Genomic DNA, 9,695 nt, shown 5'->3' on the forward strand with positions numbered 1-9,695 from the left:
AGTTGGCGACATAGTTGAGGACCTTTGCTTCTCATAGTTCAGCGGGGCCAAGCGATCGGGCTGGGCACTGCGGTGGAGAGTGACGGTAACGCCGAGCGTATGGCGGTCACCATTCACGGTACCCGCCCTGCAAGTCAACGACGGGTAAGAAGAAAAAAAAAAGAAAGACAGCCATTAAACCGACTGTACGTTCTCGGCGTCTTTCACAAGAAAACACTGGTGAACACACATAAACACGGAGCAGAGGTGTGAAGAATTATTCTTCCCCCCTTCCAGTCTTTATCGACTCACCTGCTGTCGAGGCGGGTGTGCCTAGTAACGGGACCTCAAGGCTGTCGGTCGGGTGTCATGTTGCCGAGTGGTTCGCAGACGTGGGTTTCTGAGGTTTTACAGCAGACGACAATAATCAAGCACGTGCCGACACCTGCAGAAGCCTTTTCGCTCAGAGCAGACCACCGCACTATCTACGTCCGTCGTCTTGGGAAGACACTATCACACTACTTGTACATGTCAGCCAACTTGCTGACACACGGTTAGTCGAGTTTGTAGCTTTGAAAACAAATTATTGATTTATCGATTTTAAATTTCAGCATTACCTTATGGATTGCTTGGTTGGATTGTATTTGACCGTTACGACTTTTTTCTTTTTATAATCCTCTCTCTCTATATATATCCTACTCTCTTTAGCTGTTTCTCTTTCTACTTCAAGTGAACAATAGACATTCAAGACTATCCAGACAGGGGATATTTGATGTCAAAGACTGTTACTGACTGCAGCATTGGTTGTTCAAAACTACTCATGAAGGCAATGTTTGACATACAACTTTTAGTATTACATTATTATTTCCCGGTATGCAGTAGTTTTACGTGTCACCCAGTCCTGTTAGTTCAGAGCCAGAACTCTGCGCTCGTCTTACAGAATTGCGATAATTAGTATTTGAAAAGAGTAACAGATTCTAGTTTTCTTTAAGACAGATACTGTTATAAGAAATATACTGTTATAAGTCGTAAATCTGCCTTTGTTGCAGCTGGAAGACACGTTGTCCTTATCCAGCCATGATCGTGCCTAGCAACCTACACCTTGTCTGCTTCTTGGAACAGCAAAGCTTCTTTCTTTTGTGATCGGATCTAGTGAGTGATATAACCTGTTACTCTCCTGGTAGCATTTCAATGTCTAAATCACGCTCACTTGAGAGAGAGAGAGAAAGAAAGAGAGAGATTAACTAAAATCTTGAAAAATAGTATCTGGTACTGTGCTCAACCCAGTTATTAAAAAAGTTTTGCACTCTTGTACACATTTAAATTTAAATTTATCCGAAGCACGTTCTCTATCCAATGTTTATTTTTCAATCATGTTCCTGCAGAAGTGCAGAATGCACGTGTTGTGTCTAAACAACGGCTTGTCAATCTGGTGGGTATTTTTGGAGCCTCTGCATTGGCTTGTAACTATTGTTGTGGCTTACACCTTTAATATCCATTCTACCTGAGAATGGACAATTGCGTTCATGTATTTCATACTTTCGTGACATGTTTGTGCAGTGATATGTATTTTTTACTTTATGAACATGGCTTTATACGCGCATCAAAACAGGTGATGTAAATAATTTTCCAAACACAAGAGGAGCCTTGGTGTTTGAGGCAGAACCCTTCGTGAGCATGGAAACGGCGTCAGTTGAACTCAGCAACACGGTGATGGCAGAAACCAGTGAGCTTCAGCAACTTTGGGGAACAGGAACTCCGTTCTCTGGGGCCGACTTCACGAAACCCCGAGTTCTGTACTCCGTTTTATCCCCCGCTCGCCATCTGTCGTTCATCAAGTCCAGTAACTCTCAACCCCAAGGCATCTTGCCTCATGTCTTACCATCTTCCAGCACCAAGGTGAGTGTTAATTGTTAATTAACAACAACGTATTTTTCAAAGCCAGTGAATGTCTAAGAGAGTGTGTGTGTATAAGAGGTGAGAAAATATTCTGCGGTTGTTTTTTTTTGAGAGAGATCCTATAACCAGTACACATCATTTTATCTTACAGACCATCTTTGAAGCCCCGTTCTGCTTCAGCAATGTGCCCAGCCACCCAAGCGTTCACAGCAACAATGATGTGCAGCAAGTCTTTCCATCCAACAGGCGGGAAGATCCACACAACAAGGTGAATGAGGGCCACGATAACAGCCTAGCCTTTGAATTTGTACCTGACGGCGCCATAGTCAGAGACGAAGACGTACATGATGAAGTGCGCCAGGACGGTGTCGACAAGCAGGGGAAGGGGTCATTTCCGGGAGATCTGATCCTGCCGCCTCTGACCAGCTTCCCCAACTTTCCTTCCAGGTGGCGTAAAAAGTGGCCCCGTTCCCATGGAAATACTGTGCGCAGCACCTCGTCTCCCACTTGCGGCTCAAGTCGCATCACAAAGCGAACTAAGAACGGGCAGAGACGCTTCGCACCAACCAAGAACAAGAAGCCGAACGAAACAGAATTCGAAAGTGCAATCCCTAAGGAGCAAGACCTGCGTTTGGACACCAGCCTGCTTTCGTACAATACAAGCGATCAACCGCCACACACCTTCCTTCAGAGCTTGCCAGTGAGGGAGAGAGGGGCAGCTACCCCTACATACGAGGACTACCCAGCAGCGTACTGGGAGTTACGTTCTTTGACGATCCAGCGTCCAAGCGACCTGAAAGAAGACATGATTGACAGGGACCGGTACCGCCTGCAGCAGATCTCCGCTCTCCGGTTGCGGGCTTTCCAACAGGAGAGTGTTTCCAGCAAGCTGGACTCAGTTCGCAAGTGGCAGCAACAGATTCGAGACGGCAACCCCGGCCCAAGACGGGAAGAGGAGACAAGTTTTCATGCGTCCGATTCCCACGCTCAGGTTAAAGCCGAAGGAAGGAGTATTAACGACAAAAGTCCAGCAGCATTGGTTGTGACATCAGTGTCTCTCCCTGCTTTCGGTCAGAATAAATTAAAGACTGGCGTCGTTAATGATGCATCTTCGCTTGCTGCTGTTCCTCTGACTCGCGGACAGGAGACAGAGCGATTATCTCCAAGAGAACAGGGGCCAGCAGCAACAGAAGTGGAGATCGGAGAAACCTCGAAAGAACCAGTCGTGAAAGTTATGAAGGCATCAGTCCTCAATCTGCACATTGAGACAGCCGGAAGATCGCCATCTCACATGACCCTCGACAATGTCAGACACAGAGAGTCGACATATGCAACTGCCGACACGTCCAACCGCCATCTCCACGGTCAAGTTCAGCCTGAAAGTCGTCGACTCGCTAATAGTCTGCCTTCCATTGGCGACGATTTGCTGGCAAAACCTCAAAACGGTCGTCCACACATGTTTACCTCTGGGCCAGCTCGCATGCCTCCTTTGCCGGATTCGGCAGTTGCAGCTTTTGACATGAAAGCCAGGACAGCTCAGGGTCACACCGTGCCTCCGAGTCATCCGAGGACCACTGGGACAAAGATTCTGAGAAAGTTCACCCGCCTGCAGGTTTTTGGAGAGAGGTTTTCGGCCAATGAACAGCAAGAGGACGACGAAGGGTGGAGCCTGCTAGTCACGCCTCCGGACAGCAGAAGGCCTTACTTGACTCAGCTCCGCCCTCCGTCGTACCGACTGGATCTGAAGAACTACCCGCCTCATCCGCACGGCTCCGTTGGTGAACATCCGGGTAGTAGCATCAAGTTAGTTCACATGTCACCACGTCGCTCCGATCCAGTTACGTTTCATTTCCAGGGCGGTGAGGTCATCATATCTCGCCATGGACCTCAACAGGCGTAACGGTGACGTGACTCGGTCTGTGGTGACGTCCTTCTCGCGAATGGTTTCAGCATGCGGTGACGCCACACACACGGTGTCAGTACGTGATGGGGTGGGCACTCTAATCGTGTGGCGATGCTTTGGGCTCCATAGTAGGACCCCACGACAGACAGCAAGCGGGACAGACTTGACCGATTATAAGGACGACATGAATTTTACACCTGTACAAGTCTGTGACTACTTCTGTGAGAGAGAACATCTGTGCTGATAGACACGCCTGTAAACCAAGGGAGATTACTCCGTGTTTGTATTGTGAGAGCATTTGCCACTTCAGGGGAGGTAACAGCAGCGGCCTCGCCATGTGATACCAGGGTACAGTTAGCACAAGTACACTGTGTAAAGCTAATAATTGTGATTTCAGTTGTTGGCAGAACTTTATTGGTGCACGGCATTTCTAGTGTCAAAATAATACAGAGTGATTTTAACTTGAGCATTATAAAGCCATTTTAGGTGTTAGGAAAGAATTTTCAGTCAGAAATATTCTCTTAAAGGACTGGTGGAGTGGAAAACGTTCTTTAATGATTCATAAACTTCAGTAAGATACTGTTTTTTCCCCAAACCTGAGTGAATACCCTCCTCGAAATACACACCTGCAAACATCACCTTTCACGGGAACACCAACAAACACCACCATGCACTGGACAACATCGCAGACGTCATCAATACTTGAACTTTATTGGTCACAGGGCCTCAGTCCTCCCAGCTCTTTGGGAGTATTAACTAAACACAGTGGGGCGGCACTATTTTAACTCTTTGGGTGCATGGAGACTGCTTCCTGAATAGTGTCCCTGATGGTGTTCTGGGTTGATGTGGGTATGAAGACTCAATTGTGTGATTAATAATAAGCAATGTGCAAAGCCGGGTACATTTGGTAGTCAGTGTGTACAGTACACGGCGTCGTTGTTTACATCTCTGCCTCTGTTATCTTACTTTTTGCATATGGTGTCTCGTTAATTTTTGATAGTGTCAAAGTCTTTAAAATCAACTCAGTGTCTTAAGAAATGCATCCAACAATTTAGGTTTAATAGTTAACTTAGATAAGCCTACTGTGGGCTTTTTATCTGCTCAAGAAAAATGGCTGCAGGTCTTATCTGTTGTTACAAATATCTATCTTCTCATCTGTCTTTCTCCCACACTTTAAAACGAAATGGTCTGGGATTAGATTGAATGCCTAGGGTGCTTTGGTCCATCGGCGATTATTCCTCAGATGCCTTTTTAAAAATACTTGATGGGCAAATACAACCCATGATGACTTAAGCTTCTGAAGTTGCAAATTTAAATCCCATTGAAACAGTCCTTTCTACGAGTACCAATACAAACCCCAAACAGACTAGTTTACGACGATGAGTTGTGTTAACCCTTTTTTTATCAATATCTTTGTAGAAACTGTTAAGTACTGGTTACTTATTTTAAGCATGCCCGTAAATAGACTCTTTGACAAAGCACACAATGTGTTGTTACATATCCATAACCAAAACAAAGTGACGTGGGCTTCTTCTATGTATTTTCTGTTGTTTAGTTATGGTTTTAGACATCTTAGGTAGAGCCAAGGGGTTTGCGACCAAGTCCTTTTGTTTCTGCTTCTAAAAAGAGGTTTCATGATTGTTATCAACAATATTGGCAATCAGATATTATGTCTAAAGAACGCTATGAACTATGTTAATCTTGTAAATTCTTTCTGGGTCAGTGTACATTTACAGGTATATGTTTACCAAATGCTGGTGTTCGAAGTGCCTTGACTAGTTCTAGATTAGGTGTCTCATCGACAAAATCACATCCTTAAGACCCGCAATCAACCCCTTGCTATGAATTGTAACTGCCGAAGTTAGAACAGAATTTTATTTTGTTTGCCCGGTATACATTAGTCTCCGAGAGAAATTCATACCTATATAGTTTCGTACATGGCTATCTAGTTTCACGCTAACATTGTTATTTAGCTCCACAAACGCTAACATCCTGTTCAACCTATCGCCATTCGTTTTTAAGGCATTTCAAAGTCGTATGGATATTTCCTGAATAAGAATATTGTTTGAAAGTCAGTGTGTTGATGCAACTTTTGTCGGATTGAATATGTATTTCTTGGACTTTTTATACTATGTATGGCTTATAACCTTATTTATGTACCTGTAAAATCACCGACCAATAAATATGGATCGATGGCCTAATCAATAAAGTTCTGAATTCTCCACCTCTTTCTGTCTTTCTACTTTATGCTGCATTATTCAGTAAATGAATGGACACACTTTGAATTTTAGAGAGAATACAACAGTGTGATGATGTGGATAAATTAGTGATTGATGATTTGTCTTGTCTTAATTTTACAAGACGAAGGACAGTGTTTACAGTTCACCGTTACGGCAGGTTTTACAAGGTAACCTTTGAACCCTCATTAGGAGTCTAACGCTAGTGTTAAAGCATGTGATACTCATACGGACTCGACCTTAGGCAATACACTAAAACCTTCTATTTAAGACTTTCCCTATTATGACACACTTCATTTTTTACGGACGCATTTATCTATATAATCATTATCTATATTATTACACATTATTTCTGATTTTGGTTGAAGAAAGCCAATTGTTTGATTTCTCACTTAACTGCAGCAATTTATTAACCACTATTTCTTGTTTACAATGTTACACTTGTTATTTTTATTTATGAAAAGGTTTAAAGTCTCATCTAAATACATTTTCTTAATTATCTCGCATTGCTTTTGTATTTTTTTAAAATTCGAAAATAATCACTCCCAGCCTCGTGGTCTCATCTGTGGACGTGTGGTGTGGACCGAATCTTGTTGCCTTCAGTGCATTGACTACAGACAATCGTGCTGAATGATTATCTGATCTGTAACACCCCCGACAGTCTCGAGCCTGAGTACTTTTTCAAGCTCGTTCCCTCCAAAATTCTACGGCTGAGCAGTGTCCACCAAATACTTTGTGTCACGGTTAACCCTTTTCCCTCTGACATTCTCATTCATTCTCCCTTACCACAAGGACTTCTTGGAACTGTTCTTGTGAGTTTATTTACAATAAACATACATAAAAAGGTGAAATACATCAGGAATGACATGTGATAAGATAATAAAATAATGGTTTAATATCATTCGTAATGTCTGACTCTCTACTGAAATACACGAATCCTTGTCAGTGTAGGGAGTGGCAGTGTAGTCTTGGCCGGGTGTGTACTTACAGATGGCGGGTGTGACTATATCCCAAGGCTTCATGCGTCTGCGATTTGATGATAACCTTTTATTTCAGGCGCGAGGTTATCTTGACATTTAAAAATAACGAGTCCTAGAAAATGACAGGTCTCGAAAACTGATCACTAATTATAATTATGATACTAAAGTATCTTCCTAGCAGGATATAGGCACTGACGGTTAAATTCAACTTCATGTTTACCGATACAAGTAGAACCACTGGAATGTTAGCGTTATTTCACTCTGAGGAACTTTCAGTTTCAAACTAATTCCACAATTATATCACAGCTGCATTTAAGTGAATCTTAATAAAGAAAAGTATTGAAACTTTATGAAGTAAAGATATGCACCAAAGATAAAAAAATCTCGTGCCGTCTTTGTTACAAGTTGTTTGTAAATGAATTTCCATAAAATTAGTAACCGTCTAATCGTAGAGTATGTCAACTTATTACCCTCCGTAGCTTAGATACCAGGGTCCGGTTGCATTGCTCGGTCACAGCTAGGCCCCTGCTAGTCCGGACTAAGCACTGCTAGACCCGACTAGTCTCCTCATCTCTGCCGGTTGCACTGCTCAGGACTAAGCTCGGGACTAGCCACGTGTGAGCTAGTAACTTCGGACTGTTGGTTTTACCAAAACCTTCAGTGGGTTCGACCACGAAACAAACTTTTCACCCACAGTTCACTCTTATCTTGAAAATGTCAGATGCGAAAGTGCGAGAAAGCCAACTTGGAAACAATCGTGTCTGTGCATTAACAGTGACAGTCGCTGCCAAGCCAGCAATGCTCCTGTCAAAATTGTGATCAACGAAATGCAAAGACAGAAGTAGAGGAAAGATGTGGTGAGGACGGTGTGTGTCAATCGTCGGCAATGTATCAATTAATGAGGTATATTAAGTTTTAATTAATTTTTTGCATGTAATTAACCACAGAAGTAATGGACAAAAATAGTATTTTGGGAAATAGTATCGCTGTCTAGACACTGATTGCAATTTGTTATTTTCGGGTAGTGAAGACAAAAGCGACAAAAGATGGCAACAATGTAAAGCATCCATGTACAGGATGAGGTCCACAACCTCAGATTACAGAGTGGACTGATGCAATCCTGAATATGTTTGGATTGCATAATCATGCTATTTTACAATAACATGTTACTCTCAGCTTGTCATGAACCAGCCTGGTTCAAGGCCACAACAACAGTCGAAGCGGGTATACATAATTATAGGGGGGGCCGTGGTCAATGGAAGCGGACAGCGAGAGGAAGCCTTTCTGTCCGTTTCTACTTGACAGATCGCCGTGATTGATAGAGGCGATCGAGGCCCAGGGTAAGCGGGTGTAGATAATTACAGGTGGGCCGCAGTCTATGAAAGGGGACAGTGGAGGGAAGCCTCTCTGTTCGTTTTCATTGATGTGACAGGTCACCTTGATTGATGTAGGTGATCGAGGCCCAGGGTAAGGGGGTGTAAGGTGTAGTAGTAGAGAATAGCGCGGTGGTCAGTAGTAGCCTTAGTACTAGAGAGATAGCGTTAGGACCGGGGATGAGGGGTGGCGAGTAGCCACGTGGCCTCGTAGTATATAGTTAGGGTTAGAGGGTTAGTCGGGGCTTTTTCCCCTTGTATCCAAGCAGAGACTTCGGTCTCGGAGTTTTCAGACCCTTGCAGCAGGTCTGCGACAGGGAAGCCCGTTCCGCGTAGAACGAACCGCTACCTGCTGGCACTTGCGGTCTGGTGGATGAGAGTGGTGAGAGGTGCAACGACGAGCGAGGGCGTCAACGGTGTTACGTCAACAGGTGTGTACAGCCAGTCACACCTATCTCCCCGTCTGCAAGTGTGTACAGTCAGTCACACTAACCTCTACATCAACAGGTGTGTACAGCCAGTCACACCTATCTCTTCGTCTACAAGTGTGTACAGTCAGTCACACTTACCTCCACGTCTACAAGTGTGTCACAGTTACCGCCACGTCAACGGGTGTGTACAGCCAGTCACACCCATCTTCACAAGTGTGTACAGTCAGTCACACTAACCTCCATGTCAACAGGGGTGTACAGCCAGTCACCCCCATCTTCTCAAGTGTGTACAGTCAGTCACACTTACCGCCACGTCAACGGTGTGTACAGCCAGTCACACCCATCTTCTCAAGTGTGTACAGTCAGTCACACTAACCTCCACGACAACAGGTGTGTACAGCCGGTCACACCCATCTTCAAATCATCAGGCGCGGACACTTGTGCAGATACGGTCGTATGTAACAATTAGTTAACGTTTAAAGTTTAGTCTGTTCTCAAATTTGTGTCAACCTAATTTGCTTTGTTAATTTTCTTGTAATTATAATTTGTTTGTTGTGCAACTGTCTGGTCAGTTGTGTGTTTTGAGCACGCGAGGAGAGCGACTGTCAGTCGGTGAGCGTGCGGACGTGTGGAACGGACGGGTGTCTGAGTGTGAGGGTGAAAGCGGGCGAAGCGAGCCAGCCAGAGGACCCCTTTCCCCTAAGGTCGGGTGGTAACACCATCCCTTTACAGACACGCCCATCCCCCTTTCCATCACACAGCTATTTGATTCGTCTTTGTGTTTTCTGTATTTGTTGTTATTCTTCATTAGTACTGTTGTTTATTCTTTTATAGTTCATATGTTATTTGTTTTCCTGTCCCTCGTATGCTGTACATGTTTTGTATTATCATGC

The 9,695-nt window shown here is 44.1% G+C and overlaps 1 protein-coding gene across 1 annotated transcript; it reads left to right on the forward strand.

Annotated features, from left to right (window-relative positions):
• The first annotated feature begins 317 nt into the window (after window positions 1-317).
• LOC112566876 lies at window positions 318-6,179 on the forward strand. Its single transcript, XM_025243287.1, has 4 exons — window positions 318-532; window positions 1,029-1,131; window positions 1,592-1,878; window positions 2,030-6,179. The coding sequence occupies exons 3-4, from the start codon at window positions 1,657-1,659 to the stop codon at window positions 3,776-3,778; spliced, it is 1,971 nt and encodes a 656-aa protein (XP_025099072.1). The 5' UTR covers window positions 318-532; window positions 1,029-1,131; window positions 1,592-1,656; the 3' UTR covers window positions 3,779-6,179.
• The last annotated feature ends 3,516 nt before the right edge of the window (window positions 6,180-9,695 follow it).

This window comes from Pomacea canaliculata, linkage group LG6 (genome assembly GCF_003073045.1).
Source record: "Pomacea canaliculata isolate SZHN2017 linkage group LG6, ASM307304v1, whole genome shotgun sequence".
In the NCBI taxonomy this organism is placed as follows: domain Eukaryota; kingdom Metazoa; phylum Mollusca; class Gastropoda; order Architaenioglossa; family Ampullariidae; genus Pomacea; species Pomacea canaliculata.

Excerpts from the sequence above, each read along its gene's own strand:
- LOC112566876 (XM_025243287.1), top strand. The coding sequence starts at position 1,657 with ATGGAAACGGCGTCAGTTGAACTCAGCAACACGGTGATGGCAGAAACC. Across the intron at positions 1,879-2,029 it reads TACCATCTTCCAGCACCAAG|ACCATCTTTGAAGCCCCGTT; the intron begins GTGAGTGTTAAT and ends TTTATCTTACAG.